This window comes from Lolium perenne, chromosome 4, assembly GCF_019359855.2.
Source record: "Lolium perenne isolate Kyuss_39 chromosome 4, Kyuss_2.0, whole genome shotgun sequence".
NCBI classification, from domain to species: domain Eukaryota; kingdom Viridiplantae; phylum Streptophyta; class Magnoliopsida; order Poales; family Poaceae; genus Lolium; species Lolium perenne.
In genome coordinates, this window is record NC_067247.2 from 238,450,032 (window position 1) to 238,466,981 (window position 16,950).

General features: G+C 41.0%; 1 protein-coding gene across 1 annotated transcript; it reads right to left on the reverse strand.

The window, feature by feature from the left end:
• Nucleotides 1-12,443: 12,443 nt before the first annotated feature.
• LOC127332516 (small ribosomal subunit protein eS19) lies at nucleotides 12,444-14,290 on the reverse strand. The gene is made up of 4 exons (XM_051358819.2): nucleotides 14,097-14,290; nucleotides 13,096-13,186; nucleotides 12,818-13,001; nucleotides 12,444-12,720 (listed from the first exon to the last, which is right to left on the reverse strand). Exons 1-4 carry the CDS (start codon nucleotides 14,193-14,195, stop codon nucleotides 12,642-12,644), a joined length of 453 nt encoding a protein of 150 aa, XP_051214779.1. The 5' UTR covers nucleotides 14,196-14,290; the 3' UTR covers nucleotides 12,444-12,641.
• Nucleotides 14,291-16,950: the final 2,660 nt, after the last annotated feature.

Genomic DNA, 16,950 nt, shown 5'->3' on the forward strand with positions numbered 1-16,950 from the left:
CAACAAACCGCCACAAAGGCCTAGAGTCCGTCTAGGGTTCCAAGAACCCAAGAGTAACAACCTTCTTGCTTTCACCACCACGAATCACCGTGGAGAACTCAAACCGATGCACCAAATGCAATGGCAAGAACACCACAAAGATGCTCAAGTCCTTCTCTCTCAAATTCCAACAAAGCTACAAAAGCTATTGGGGGAATAAGAGAGGAAGAACAAAGGAATTCACAAAGAACACCAAGATCAAGATCTAGAGAGTTCCACTCACAAAGAGATGGATTTGATTGGTAGAAATGTAGATCTAGATCTCCTCTCTCTTTTCCCTCAAATGGGGGCAAGAATCATGGAGGGATTGAGAGATGGAGCAAGCTTCTCTAGTTCAACAATGGAGGGGAGAGAGAGTGAGAGAAGCACAGCCCAAGGAGGAAGAAGGGGGTATTTATACCCCCAAGAAAATCGAGCCGTTTGGGCAAAACAGGGCGGATATTCCGGCCCAAGTTGGGGCCGGATTATCCGGGGCCGGATAATCCGGCCTCGTGGACAAAACCTGGACAAAATCCGGCCAAAAATCCGGCCCCTATCCAGAGCTGCTTTTCTTCCGGTCCTTAGACGATTTCGGGGGGGCCGGATATTTCCGAAATATCCGGCCCGGATAATCCGGCCCGGATATTTCCAAAATATCCGGCCTAAGAAAACCGCTAACACCAAAACTAAAACGGGCATAACTTTTGCATCCGGACTCCGATTTCGATGATCTTGGGCTCGTTGAAATCACAACAACGAGCTCTACAACAATATGCATAGAAACATCATAGTCCAGCAAAGGAGGATAGAAACAAATGAAGAAAGGTTTGACCTATCTCAAAAAGACATACCGGTAAAACCTCCAATCTTGAAAATGCAACAAGTTGCCCATGGAAAAACCATTCTCAATGAACTAGAGCTTGTCATGAGAATAAGCACAAGCTCTAAAACATCACATGGATAAGATCCAAATAAAACCAAGAAAGATGATGAACCAAACTCGAAAACGCAACAAGTGATCTATGCGAAACTCCGTTTTCGATGAACTAGAGCTTGTCATGAGAATAAGCACAAGCTCTAAAACATCACATGGATAAGGTCCAAATAACAACCAAGAAAGATGATGCAAGGATGCAAAGGTTTGAGCTCTCTCCGAACGATACGATCAAGTTACTCACTCGAGAGCCCTCTTGATAGTACGGCAACTAAACTATAAACCGGTCTCCAACTACACCATGAGACCGGTGAGAAACAAACCCTATCAAGAGCAAACCTTATACTTGCGCATTCCACTTGAGCTCGATGACGACGATCTTGACCTCAACAAGATGGAACGCCTTTCTTGCTTGTGCTTGCTTGACGAAGTCTTGTGGATTGCTCCCCCATAATCCACCATGGGAGAGCTTCTTCTTCGGCGCATCTTCACATAACCATGACCACCATGTGGATTGCTCCCCCATAATCCACCATGGGAGAGCTTCTTCTTCGGCGCATCTTCACATATCCATGATCACCATATGGATGGCAAGACTCAAGCAAAGGATCTCTTCGAGATGGCTCATCTTGAACTTGCACTTCATTTCTTCATTCTTCATCATGTTGATGTCTTGAAGTAGCTTGAGGGCTCACTTCATCTTCATCTTCAAGACATACTTGACACTTGATATCCTTCATCAATTTCTTCTTATTGCAACCTTGAAGCCAACATATGGTTCAAGAATTGCCTATGGACAACTCCTACAAATATAACTCAATGCAAACATTAGTCCATAGGGATTGTCATTAATTACCAAAACCACACATGGGGGCTCCATGCACTTTCAATCTCCCCCATTTTGGTAATTGATGACAATCTCTTTGAGAGGGTTTATATAAGGAATTGAAGTAACAAATAAGTTGAATATATAGAGCAAACTCCCCCATAATATATGCATGTGTGAATGATCTTGACTTTCATTGCATATATTGGCATTCAAAGCCTAGTGGAGTTTCCTCTAAATATTCAACTATGCAAAGCAACAAGATGCAATGCAATAAAAGCACATGCTTAAGCACAAAGCAAAGACATAACCAAATTCCCTTAAACCCTCCAAACTTCTCCCCCATTGGCACCAATTGCCGAAATGGGTGAAAAATTTAGAAGGCCAATATAGTGAGAGTTCCTCCATAGCGTGTGCATTTCTCATAATTTGAGTGGAATCAAATGCACATATCCAATTACGAATATTCGGAAGGAATCACACCATAGATAGGATCAACAATTGCAAAAAGATAACAAAGTCAAGACGCTTCAACAAATGAAGCAAGCAACCAAATGAACCACAAAGAAGATATCAAAAAGAAAGATAGATATTATGATAAGATCAAGAAGATTGCTCTAAATAATATGAGGAAGCTCCCCAAGGTTTGTGCACAAAACTAGACAATTTCCATTAGAGTATAAAGTGCACAAACATGGAATCATCACTCCCATAATATCATTCAAAAAAAAAGATACCAAGTGAATCAAACTCTAATGATCGCCACAAGATAGTGCTCTAAATCAAATGAGGAAGCTCCCCAAGGTACATGCATAAATTAAAATGTTGTATTTGAATACAATATGCATAACATGGAATCCTCACTTCCTTATTACCATTTAAAACACAAACATTTGCAATAGATCATAGATAGAACAATAAGCTTAACACTTGCAACAAACAAATAGTTGAGCAACAAGTAAGAGGCACCATAATAAAAAAGGCTCAACCAAGAGGATATGTGAAAGGCATGATAAAGCATATTATAAGACTATTACAAGGATGAGCAAAAAGCATCATCATAGTCTTCAATGAATTATATTGCTTGGCATGACCAATCAACATGCAATAAATAAAAAAGATATCAAAAGGATATGTATCATCTCTTATGTGTATAAGTTTCTCTAAGTGGGCAATATCACAAAGATATTTATCCACAAAGAAACATGCACACACAAAATAGATACGCAAGAAAAATAGTATGATATTCAAGACGAAGTCATGCAATATACCAATAAGAATTTTTGCTTAATAGCATGGCCAAAGGCTCAATTTTATCTTATTGTACATTCATGAACTTCAACCACAAACAACTAAAATACATCACAAATATCAACAAGGGATAGAAGATAGTTGGGATGCATTTGAGAAAGGCAACAAGTATCACAAACGGGGATACCAAAAGAAGTAACTAAATTTGCACTTTCATCTATATTGCACATGTGAGAGCCTTGAGGAATTGATATGCAACAAAATTGCTAGATAGGCATAGTTGGGATGGATGAATCATGAGCATGATTTAAAATACTTCCCAACAAATGCACTCATCTCAAATTACTCACATTCACAATAAAGAGGTTTCATTAAGACTTTTGCAAGAAGCACAACATTTGCAAATCAAGAGATTCATGCCAAGATGCAACCATAAGGTTGGATACAAGAAAAGTATGCATGAGAAGATACTTGTTACCAAGATAGCATTGGTGTGGATGTAGTAGATATGTGTTCGTTAATCATCCTAGCTTGCCTCACGTTACCATTGAGTCACCACTTCTTTCCAAGAGTGAGACAAGCATTCAATGCATATCCATTGTACCTAACACAAAGGTAAGTACAAAATGGTCCCCAAACTAATTGGGTCCGAAGTAGTTAGACACACTACAACATATAGGACAAACTCCACAATTCTATGTGCATATAGATATGAAATTGAATTTCATGCACATCTTAGTCAAATTAGGATTTGATGGAGTTTACCCTATATATTGGATCAAAGAAAGTGACACATGCCATAAGATATACATATATTAAATATGCATGCACAATACTTTCAAGAACCAAAGGAAGATACAATTTGGACAAAACACCAAATAAACCAAGAGACAATGGTTGTCCAAATTATATCAAAGAATCAAATCAACACAAGATTGACTCCAAAGACTTATCTCATTATAAGAAGCTAATTAAACCTAAGCACAAAGGAATGAGATAACCAACTCCCAAGAGAGCAAGGTTCCAACAAATAAACCAAACCCTCGATACTTTTTATGATGGCACAAAGTACCAAAAAGAAAATTTATGTCTCCCAAAACCAAATTTTGATAATGATCAAGAGATGTTAAGCATTCTAACAAATATAGGAGAGCTCCCCCAAGATTAGTGCATTATCTAGGATTTTGCATATGAATACTAAATGCACAAAACTAGGATCATCACGCTACCTATATCTACTAAAATGCTAAGAAAGTTTGAATAGACAAATTAGATCCATAAGATGCAAGGAAGACACATGGGAGTCAAAGCACAACACATTCATGGCAATAAATAAGACAATTTAAACACAAGAGCCAATGTAAATATGATCAATAAATTTCTACCCAATAATAGATTGCCAATTGTCCTAGGATAAGAGGTATTAGGAAATATTTCCCGGTGGTAGTTTGTAAGTATACATAAGATCATATTTACAATGAACAAAGCATATGGTAAAAGATAAGAGTTAACCATCATGCAAAGATAGTTTCTTGATAGCTTCATTTAGTCATACCAACATGCAAGGCAATTAATAGTATTCATACCAACATGCGAAGCAATTAATAGTATTCATACCAACATGCAAAGCAATTAATAGTATGACTTGAAGCACATGGTTTTCCAAAAATGTATTGAGGGACACGTTGTGAAAAACCATGCCAAGAAAAACTTTCACAAATAAGATCCACAAAGATATTAGCAATGAAGCCATTTAAGCAAATTGGAGCTTGTTTGAGCAAACATGCCACATAGGAGAGAGATAATTTACGGTATCAATTCTATGTGACACAACCTCAAATGTTCACATTTTCTAGGCTTGTAATATGCACAAAGCTTATTACTCCCCATAATGTGATAAGGAATTTATTTTCACAAGAGGCAAAAAGATCCAAGTAGAGATATTAATGGACATTAGAATTTGAATTTCTCATGAAGATGACATACCACATAGCGACTAGATAATCTTGCAATATCAATTCTAAGTGACATTCCTCATGTACACACATTGTTTAGGATCATGAAATTCCCAAAGGAATATCACTCCCCCAAAATGGGATTGTCCATTAATCGCTCATAAGAGCCATATAAGATACACCAAGATGCAAAGAGGCTCCAACACAAACACAAATACATGGTGTGCAACCCAACATTCATAGACTTGATTTCTCAAGCAAAACTATTAGGAAGCACAACATATACAAACACATGTTAGGAACAAAACTAACACATGCAAAGGGGCGAGTAACTTTCAATATAAATGAGTTGAGAACATGTTACCGCAAGGAGGAACATTGGATATATGATTGTAGCAAGATAATCAAAAGACTTGGCTTGATATAATATAAATGATGAAGATCCCTTAATTCTTCATGATGTAGCCAAGTCTCCAATGCCCTCCAAAAAGCACCTATTGATCAAGTTTTGGATTGTTGGTCCCCAACTAAGTTGGGTCCTAAGAGGTTAGTCACAATAGGCTTGGCAACCCAAATGGTTCTTTTCTTGACACCACTTTGAGCACCAACATATTTGGCAAACACATTGCCACCCTCATCCTTACAAAGAGAATAAACATCATCAATGGAGATAGAGTTGGATGAGGTACCAATAGTGCAAAAAGAGGAGATGTGGCCCTTCTCACGGCATATGTAGCAAGTTCTTTTCTTCTCCTTCTTCTCACTAGATTTCTCCACAATGGGAGCATTGGCTTGATTCTTCTTGGGAAGTGGAATTTCTTCAACTTGAGGTTGAATATGAGTTTGAGCTTGAGGCCGCTTCCCTTTTTGCTTCTTCTTCAAAGGGCAAGATCTAACATGGTGCCCTTCAATTTTGCACTTGAAGCAAACAATCTTGGCCGGGTCTTTGACTTGTACTTGGCCCTTCTTGTTGTTGTTGTTCTTGGACTTGTTCTTGTTGTTGGATTTGAATCCAAGTCCACTCTTGTCATTGGGGGATTGTTGCACACTTAACATCGTGTCAAGTTTGCATTTCCCTTCATGACTCTTTACCAAGTCGGTCTTCAAAGAAGTGACTTGGGCCTTGAGCTCTTTGATTTCCTCTACATGGTTAGTAACAACACAAGTACTAGAGGAAGTAGAACCTTCATTGTTAGAGCAACAAGGCAAGGAAGATAATTCATCACAAGATTTAGCAATACTATGAGTGGATGAATTACTAGGACTAGCACATGGCAATATAGCATTTTGGGTAGTAGTGCTAGTATCCACATGAGGCTCACAAGGTGTTGCCTTCGATATGATAGTCTCATGAGCTAACTTTAGCCTATCATGGGAGGCTAGAAGATCCTCATGGGAGCTAGAAAGCTTTCCATGATTTTCTTCCAATTTCCCATAATTGCTAGTTAGCAATTCAAGTTGAGCCCTTAGCTCAACATTCTCCTTCAAGATAGATGCTTCACAAGAAGTAGAGTTAGTAGCACAAGCATCATCACAAGACATATTAAGAAGAGAAGGTAACATAGCATGCTCTTTTAAATATGAAGCTTGTAGTTGCTCATATGACTTGGTGAGGATAGAGTGTTCGCTCTCCAAGGCCTTGTGGGCCTTGTCTAGATCATCTAGATCCTTAACAAGTTTATCATGGCCAACACCAACTTTGAACTTTTCATTTTTAAGCAATTTTAATTTAGCTTTAGCATGGTCTCTTTCTTTAGTGAGTTTAGCAAATATTTCATTTTGAGACACCTCAAGGGTTTGAAGTTGCTCCTCAAGAGAGGCTACGGTCTCTTGTTCTTCTTCAAGATCATTCTTTAAAGATGCTACATCATCGGCATACTCTCGTTCAAGAGCACCCTTTTTATCAATGGTGTTCTCATGCATCCAAATAAGTTTTTGGCTCTCAATAGCGGTAGTCAAGATTTCAAAGAAGTGAGAGCTAGCAATTTTATCTTTGTAAAGAACCTTGAATACACTCTCACCTTTATCGCGTAGAGAGACAACCCAATCCTCTTCTTCATATTCATCCTCATTCTTATCACCACGAGACATATTAGGTTCCATGGTAGGAGGTACCGTGGAACCCTTGGCCATAAGGCATATATGAGGACCGTGAAATAAAGATGAGGAGTTACTTGAGGCTCCTTTCAAGATCTTGTCTTGACCAATAGAATCTTTGGTTTCCTCTACATTGTTAGACACACAACAACTAGAGGAAATAGAATCATTTTTATCATGGCCACAAGACAATGCAAGCATATCATCATTAGATTTTTTCAAGCAACTTACACATGATATGCAAGGACTATCAACACAAGCATGTAAATCATTTCTAGTGCTAGATGTGTTTAAGTCCAAAGATGAACCATTGCAATGAGATATAGATGAAGGATCATCAATAGTAAGCTCAATACCAACATTGCAATTTCCATCACCACTCACCATATCATTACCTTGTGTCTTGAAACACTTTGGTGAAGTGGATGAAGATGAGAACTCATCACGGCCGGAAGTGGAAGCAATACAATCATCCTCAATGATATTGGACACATCATATTTATCTCGAAGCTTTGTCCATAATTCATGAGCGCTCCCAAAAGGCATGATTGAAGAAGTAACTACATTGCTCACAACAATGGAAAACACATGAGAAGCAAGAGCATCGAGACAAGAGTTTTTCTTCTCCTCATAAGATAAATTTTGGGGATCCTTAGGAGAAGAAAAACCCATGTCAAGAAATCGCTCCATGTTCGGGAAATACCCCGCAAAATATTAAGCACATAAATTTTCCATAGATCATAATTTGTGCCATCAAATATAAACAAGTTATTGTGATCTAATCCCCTAACCGACATCTTTACTCTCAAGGCGGTGAAGCCTAAGAATGAGAGACCTTGCTCGATACCAATTGAAAGGACACGGATGTCGCCTAGAGGGGGGTGAATAGGCGATTTAAAACTTTTACGAGATGGGCTTAACAAATGCGGAATAAAACTAGCGTTTACTTTGTCAAGCCCAAAGCCTATATACTATGGTTCACCTATGTGCACCAACAACTTATTCTAAGCAAGAGTTCACCTATGTGCACCAACAACTTATGCTAAGCAATACAAGCAAGTATGTGATAGCAAGATATATATAACTTCAAGCACGATGGCTATCACAAGGTAAAGTGCATAAGTAAAGAGCTCGGGTATAGAGATAACCGAGGCACGCGGGAGACGATGATTTATCCCGGAGTTCACACTCTTGCGAGTGCTAATCTCCGGTGGAGAGGTGCGGTTGCTTAGTGCTCCCGAACGCCACAAGAGGCTCACCTTGAGGTGTGGTTGCTCGATGCACACCAACGCCACAAAGGCCTCACCCCAAGATGCGGTACTCACACCACACACCGAACGCCACGAAGGCGCCTCACCTAAATCTCCGGTGACCCTCGCCACAAAGGCCTAGGTCACGGTTCCACTAAGGGATTTCCTTCGAGGCGGAAACCGGGCCTTACACAAAGATTGGGGCACACATCCACAACTTAATTGGAGGCTCCCAACAAACCGCCACAAAGGCCTAGAGTCCGTCTAGGGTTCCAAGAACCCAAGAGTAACAACCTTCTTGCTTTCACCACCACGAATCACCGTGGAGAACTCAAACCGATGCACCAAATGCAATGGCAAGAACACCACAAAGATGCTCAAGTCCTTCTCTCTCAAATTCCAACAAAGCTACAAAAGCTATTGGGGGAATAAGAGAGGAAGAACAAAGGAATTCACAAAGAACACCAAGATCAAGATCTAGAGAGTTCCACTCACAAAGAGATGGATTTGATTGGTAGAAATGTAGATCTAGATCTCCTCTCTCTTTTCCCTCAAATGGGGGCAAGAATCATGGAGGGATTGAGAGATGGAGCAAGCTTCTCTAGTTCAACAATGGAGGGGAGAGAGAGTGAGAGAAGCACAGCCCAAGGAGGAAGAAGGGGGGTATTTATACCCCCAAGAAAATCGAGCCGTTTGGGCAAAAACAGGGCCGGATATTCCGGCCCAAGTTGGGGCCGGATTATCCGGGGGCCGGATAATCCGGCCTCCGGGACAAAACCTGGACAAAATCCGGCCAAAAATCCGGCCCCTATCCAGAGCTGCTTTTCTTCCGGTCCTTAGACGATTTCGGGGGGGCCGGATATTTCCGAAATATCCGGCCCGGATAATCCGGCCCGGATATTTCCAAAATATCCGGCCTAAGAAAACTGCAGAAACACCAAAACTAAAACGGGCATAACTTTTGCATCCGGACTCCGATTTCGATGATCTTGGGCTCGTTGAAATCACAACAACGAGCTCTACAACAATATGCATAGAAACATCATAGTCCAGCAAAGGAGGATAGAAACAAATGAAGAAAGGTTTGACCTATCTCAAAAAGACATACCGGTAAAACCTCCAATCTTGAAAATGCAACAAGTTGCCCATGGAAAAACCATTCTCAATGAACTAGAGCTTGTCATGAGAATAAGCACAAGCTCTAAAACATCACATGGATAAGATCCAAATAAAACCAAGAAAGATGATGAACCAAACTCGAAAACGCAACAAGTGATCTATGCGAAATCCGTTTTCGATGAACTAGAGCTTGTCATGAGAATAAGCACAAGCTCTAAAACATCACATGGATAAGGTCCAAATAACAACCAAGAAAGATGATGCAAGGATGCAAAGGTTTGAGCTCTCTCCGAACGATACGATCAAGTTACTCACTCGAGAGCCCTCTTGATAGTACGGCAACTAAACTATAAACCGGTCTCCAACTACACCATGAGACCGGTGAGAAACAAACCCTATCAAGAGCAAACCTTATACTTGCGCATTCCACTTGAGCTCGATGACGACGATCTTGACCTCAACAAGATGGAACGCCTTTCTTGCTTGTGCTTGCTTGACGAAGTCTTGTGGATTGCTCCCCCATAATCCACCATGGGAGAGCTTCTTCTTCGGCGCATCTTCACATAACCATGACCACCATGTGGATTGCTCCCCCATAATCCACCATGGGAGAGCTTCTTCTTCGGCGCATCTTCACATATCCATGATCACCATATGGATGGCAAGACTCAAGCAAAGGATCTCTTCGAGATGGCTCATCTTGAACTTGCACTTCATTTCTTCATTCTTCATCATGTTGATGTCTTGAAGTAGCTTGAGGGCTCACTTCATCTTCATCTTCAAGACATACTTGACACTTGATATCCTTCATCAATTTCTTCTTATTGCAACCTTGAAGCCAACATATGGTTCAAGAATTGCCTATGGACAACTCCTACAAATATAACTCAATGCAAACATTAGTCCATAGGGATTGTCATTAATTACCAAAACCACACATGGGGGCTCCATGCACTTTCACTTAGCACGGCAACATCGCGTCTCTTTGTGACAACTTTTGCCCGTCCTGTTGATAGAGGGGCGAGGACAGCGACGCGCCTTCGTCTCAAGTTAGTATATGTAGACGTCGCTAGATGGTCCAAAACCCTTTTTGTAATTTTTATTATTTTTCAGATTATTTGTACTAGTGTTGATGATTACTAGTAGATCGGCCATACCAAAATAAATTGTCCTGGCCAAAATCTAGGTTTCTGTTTGGTTGGTTACCAATCTTTGATATGGTAATTCTTCTTTGCCCACTCTAGTTGATTTATCTTGCTAATGCCGGTTAAAAACAAGAGCATCACTAATAAATGGTACATAATTGACACTCGAAGATAGTTTTAGGCACCTGATTTTGAGCTTTAGGGCACCAACACAGTTCCAGTAGCTAAATTATGTATAATAGGCACCGGAAAGTTTTAAGATGATAGGCATCAAATTAAATTCGACACATACAATGTTGCATAGTTTGATACTTTCAAATTAATTTGGATGGACTAACTACATATAACTTGACTCCCACATACTACTAACTATATACGGCACACTACTCCCAGTCTTTATTGTCACCGGAGGAGAAGAGCTCAACCCAATTGACACATCGGAGTTCGACGACTCCACCATGACCTTTGAGGGTCTAGCCTATGTTGTTGATGTCTTCTTCTTCTTCTTCGCATGTGCATCCCACGCAACATAGAACTCGATCCAGACCTGGACGAGCTTCGGATGCATCTGGCGAAACCTAGCCATGGCTACCTCGTCGAACTCGTGGGCGTGAAGGTGCAGTATTGTGCGTTGGTGTTCCCACTCCTCTTGGTGGGTTACTATATGCACTTCGAGAGCGAGGAACTTCACCTTCTATCGACTCTGCAAGTCGAAAAAGTTCAACTCAGATTCAGCCATACCCCCACACAGCACCGTCATACTCACGCTCGCCCAACTTCGGCGGTCGAAGGTGTCGAGCCATAACCGTAGGTTGTCGCACAAATTTTCCACGGCATAGCGGTCGGACTGTCGTAGCCGAACGTCGATGCAGCTCTTTAGGCGGCGGCATCCCATGGCAGCGATAAGGGCAGCTCGCTTGTGCCCAATTTGGTGGGAAAACGCCGGCTGGTGGCAGAGCTTGGCGGTGGCGCAGCCGAAGGCACGTCCAAAAAATTGGCACCAAAATGGCTGTAAGAATCGGTTGGAGGCAATTTCTTTTTCTCCCCCAAGTGCCAAAAAATTACTAAAATTCCATAAAACAGGATATATGTCTTGCACCACTTACCTGGACAAGTTTGTATAGAATTTGATTACGTTCTCGTCAGCCAATTTTCCAGTATAACCTGTGAATTTATTTTCCCTCCAAGGGAGGGAGCAGGTTTATACGCACAGCTCTACTCCCTCTCCCAAATTTGGATATATTATGTTTGCTAAAAGTCAAACTTTGTAAAGTTTCATTAAATTTATAGAAAATTATAGCAACATCTACATCATTATCTCATTGTTATTAAAATCATCATGAAATATCTTTTCATATATATAATTTTGATATTATAAAAGTTAATCTAATTTCATATATAGTTAGACCAACTTAATAAAAGTTTGACTTCGACCAAACCTAATATGCATCCAAAATTGGAAAGGTACATCTCGGGAGACACTCTAAAGGAACAACCAAAGGGATTAAAGAGGGGTACAAATTAACACAACGGGTACTGCATTGCGTATATCCACTTCTGCAAATTTTCTTTCATCAAAATCAAGCACAGCCAAATCTAACTAGCTGGAAGGATTCGGTTACAGCACAAAGCAAATCGCCATAAGAAAAATAATCTGCTAAAAGCAAAATGTACAAATCAGATCGCTTTGCTGCTAGAAGCAAACAAAAATATACTAATATTCAAAACTATGCACCATATGGACATCAGCTATAAGCCTTTAACCACAAGAACCACTTGGCAGAATCTAATAGGCTGCTGCGTTCTGCTGCATCAACACAAAATACTTAAACGCAAGAGAAACAGCTATAATCATAAGAGTCACTTGATTTAGAACAGTAATGGTTGCACATTAGACGTTCAGGAAATATAGTAATACCATAACTAGATGCATACAACTTTAAGATCTCATAAACATGCCAGGCCAAGTCCTAATTCAAAACTGCAAACAAACTCTGGCCAACTCAACCAGCAAACATGACAGGCAGGGGAATTGTAGAGATGAAACTACTCCGCAACAACAGCAACAACCCGTCCAGCCACTTGGTCCAGATCACGCCTTCCCTGCGAGGTGATGAGCCTTCCACTGCAATGACAACAGAAAACATAATCAGAATGCCTTACAGTAAGCACAAACTACACTAGGAAGCAAAGTAAGCACACAGATGACTTGAGAGACTCACCCCTTGGGGTCAAGGTCGATGATGCCCATGTTTTTGAGCTGCTGCAGGATGTTGCGGGAGAGGGCACCACTGCTCTTGCAGAAGTGAGGAGGGCGTGAGCCATTCCTCTGCCTTCCACCATAGATTTTCTGGAAGCCACCAACCCCGATACCCTGCCTGAGGTAGATCTTCCTTGCAATTGAGGCTGCAGAATAGGAATGAAGCACCAAACAAATAAGAGATGTAGTAAAGAATTAAAGGAATAGAGCAACCAAACTGATAAAGTTAAGATTACTCACCAGCCCTGATGTAGTACCAGTCAGGGTCATAAGGAGGTAGTTCCTTGAACCTCGCAGTCTTCACGATGTCAACCCACTCAGGGAGCTCCATCTAAACAATAAGAGAAAACTAATTTTAAACACAAGCACGAAGGTGCAATAAAGGTAGTTAGTCAACACACACAACAAATTCATGAAAGAACAAGTGTGTAGCTTGCAAATGTCAGTTAATATGGTAGTGGTTTCTTGCAACAAAAGTTGGAACATACGTCCTGAAGAAACCTAGCAACTGAACTAACCTACAAATGTATGCAAAGGAAAAAAAACAGATTCAGAGCTATGACAGCTAAAACTTGACATGCAAAAAACTAGATTCAGAGCTATACCAACGTCTCAAGGAAGAGCATATCTATCGCAGAAGACCAATCATGTAAGAATTAGTATTGTAATTGATCAATGCTGGCATAGCGTAACAAGGGAAACTGATATTCAATACAAACTACCAAATAGCATTTAACTGTTCAGGGTTCTAAAATTACAAATGTTTCGGCTGATGCTCGAAATTTATTTATATAATCAGGAGAACTTCAGATTCACATCACAGAACGTGATTTGGGGCAACCCACAATTGCCGGCCTAGCACTACTAATCTTCGAGCATGATGTACAAATCCAAATAGTCCGTCTACGTAAGAAACGAAGAGTGATGCAAAAGTGACAAAGCTGCAGGTGAAATGAACTCAGCCAGATCAAGACAATACGGTCCTCTTAGGACGCTACTTTTAATTTAGGGGCTATACTGCGTACTTCAACCCAACATAACAGAAAACAACACAACATTGGTAAATCAAGCCATAAATCGTCGTCGCTACTTCTTATACTGTATTCATGGACTGAATTTGAAGGGGGCGCACATACTAAGTGTCATCTGCTGTACGCACGAGGCCACGAAGGATAAGGGGCTACTCCATGATCTACCCTAGAACTGGATCTTCGGTGCAGGATCCGAGGGAAACGAGGTACCTTGCCGGAGCGCTTGAGGTGGGCGGAGTAGGCCTTGACGAAGTCGTGGGGGCTGACGTCCTTCACCGTCAAGGCGGTGGAAGCCGCCGGTTCCGCCATCCTGTAGCCGCCGCCGGTGCAGCTGTGGGGAGGAGGAGATGGGGGAAGTGGGGTGGGCGCTGCGGCTGCTCACGGGCTAGGGTTCTGTGGAGGCGTGGCACACCAGTCGGACTGGGAATTTATATAATGCAGGTTTCGTTATGGAGCCGTCAGATCGGTGATGAACGGTCACGATGGACCGATTGGTGGGTTTAGGGTTCACGGACATCTATCGGGCTGAAGTGCATGGGCTTGATAGACCGGCAGGGGACAAAACGGCTCCAGCCCACGGGTTGCTGAATCCAGTCGTCCATAGTCCAAGCCACTCATGTTCTTTAATTGAGTTCTAAGCAACTCCCAATAGAAAATCATGCTGTATCCAATGAATTATTTCATAAACGTGCAAAATTTCAATATTTTAGCCTACACAAAAATGATAAACTGTGGATCTGGATATGTATATTTTAAATCTCTAAATCTCAACAGATTTTTCTTTTTTATGTAGCCTAAAATATAAAAAAATCATATTAAATTTTTACAGGCTTGTAGGTTACGTCATTTACTATGTTCAGATTTATTTTTATATATTTTTAAAAATAAATATGTATGATTTTCTATTATTTTTTAAACAGCACGAGCACTAAGAGCCAAAGACATTTTTCGATAAAATTCCCACATGTTATGTTATTATACTAATTATAAAACCAAACATCAACGCCCATCTATTTGCAACTCTATTACGACTAACTTGGGAAAGATATCACATAATCTAGAAAGTCTCGTGATGCACCCTAACACATGTCTGGTGCGATGTAAACTTCTCTACTAATTTTCAAGTATATATCACACTATAATATTCTATTATTATTTACCAATTATTTATGAATTCCATTCAAATTTCTATTTAATTTCGGAAGTCACAATACCCTTGTGTGTAGTATTTTACAAATTAGGATCAATATTTTTTATAGAAGAGAAAGAGCACCACACTTGGATACTCTGGATGAGGAGCACAAGCCTCTTGCGGCTCCCTGCGTGTTGGCCAAGTCGATGTGCGCCCTCATGGCCTGTGGGCCCTATCTATGGCCCCTTCGGCTAATGGACAACGCTAACTTAAAATTCACTATAAATGCCCTATCATGATGACTTGTGAAGAGAGAGTCACATATGGTGACATAGGTATGTTTACCAGGCATGCCGAATAAGTACCCTAGGTCTACGGGGAAACATGAAGCACATGGACTCGAAACTTTGGAGGCTCAGAAGGTTGAAGGCTTTCGGGTTAGGAAAATAGAGTTGTAATATGAAACTTGTATCAATATAGGGAAATCTCAATGCGGCTCGGCAGTTTGTAACTTATACGACATGGAAAAGCCTCGGCTTCGCCTCCTATATAAAGGGGAAGCCAAAGGGATGAAGAAAGATCGAATCATTGTAACCCTAACCATCGTAATATTGAATTGAGCACCTTTGTTCGGCTGAACCTTCGAGATCTACTTATCCTCTACGTCTTACGAAACCCTAAGTCTACAACACATAGTTATTGACAAGTTAATCTCTTGTCATATGGAGATAGAACAAAAAAACCGAGAATAAATGAGGGTGTTGTCAAAGAATATTGGAGGGATGTCAGATCACCTCCAAATGCACCTCCACACCCATCTCATATGATGTTCTTTGCGATGAATAGGGAATAGTCGGCATCCACATACATTAGGTTGGTGGATGTAGATTGACCGTAAGAAGGGACATATTATGGTCCCCAAAATCTCACGTCTGCGTACTTAAGTCAATTCTCTATACTGTGTACTCACTTCGCAGTGTGTCATGGACGACCACATTTGGGAGGAGTATTAGCTCATGCTGGCGCAGATTTGGAGTGTGATGACATTATGTCTCATAGCATTTGCATATTTGAATTTATCAGTTTTTTCATACATATGCTTAATTTTTTTTGTGCGAACATGTTTTTCGAGAGATGTCAAGTGAACCGTCAACAAGAAGCATTTTTCTTCTACTATTGCTTCAGTTTGTTAGTAGTTTTATTGGTTGTAAAAGTATATATTTTCTTATACAGTAGTTATCTTACTATCTTTTACTACTATTGCAACTGACATCTACTCCTGTATTGTTAGCGATGACAAGGTAGCTTTTAGATTTATTTTGTATGTTGCTTAATGTGTGTGTGGTGGGGTGCGGGGGGGGGGGGGGGATATTTACTCCCTTTTGTCATCATCCGATATATTTTGTATGTTGCTTAATGTGTGTGTGGTGGGGTGGGAGGAGTATTAGCTCATGCTGGCGCAGACCTAGAGTCGACACATCAGCGCATGTGCGGTGGATCCTAGTAGGCATGCTAGGATCACGTCGCGGCCACCAATGGTGCCTCTAGTTATGGCGAGGTCATTCCTTCTGTAGTGGTGGGCCCCCTCCGACGATCATGTACCTCAAGATCTCCTAGGTCACGGAACTACCGTCTTGGAGAAATCCAATGCTCGGATATGCCGTTGTGGATGATGCATTGATGTCTACGGATGTCGCTAACCTTCTTCGAGGGCATCATCATGGTGGCGGTTCCGTCGAACTCCGGGGGAAACCTCAGGTTTTGCTTGCCAGACTAGACAATGATGGCGTGTGGCGGTGTCTATCTCCTTGGATGCACTGTCTTGGAGCTCACCAGAGAGAGGACTTAAAGACGTGGGGGGCGTTGGGACACCTCGTAGGAAGGGTCATGTGCTATGGGAGAAACCCTAGATCTAGGTCTCTCGGATCGAAC

Coding starts and splice junctions, on each gene's coding strand:
- LOC127332516 (XM_051358819.2), bottom strand. CDS start 14,195: ATGGCGGAACCGGCGGCTTCCACCGCCTTGACGGTGAAGGACGTCAGC. Junction 13,002..13,095: donor CTGGTACTACATCAGGGCTG/GTGAGTAATCTT, acceptor CCTATTCTGCAG/CCTCAATTGCAAGGAAGATC. Junction 12,721..12,817: donor ATCGACCTTGACCCCAAGGG/GTGAGTCTCTCA, acceptor TTGTCATTGCAG/TGGAAGGCTCATCACCTCGC.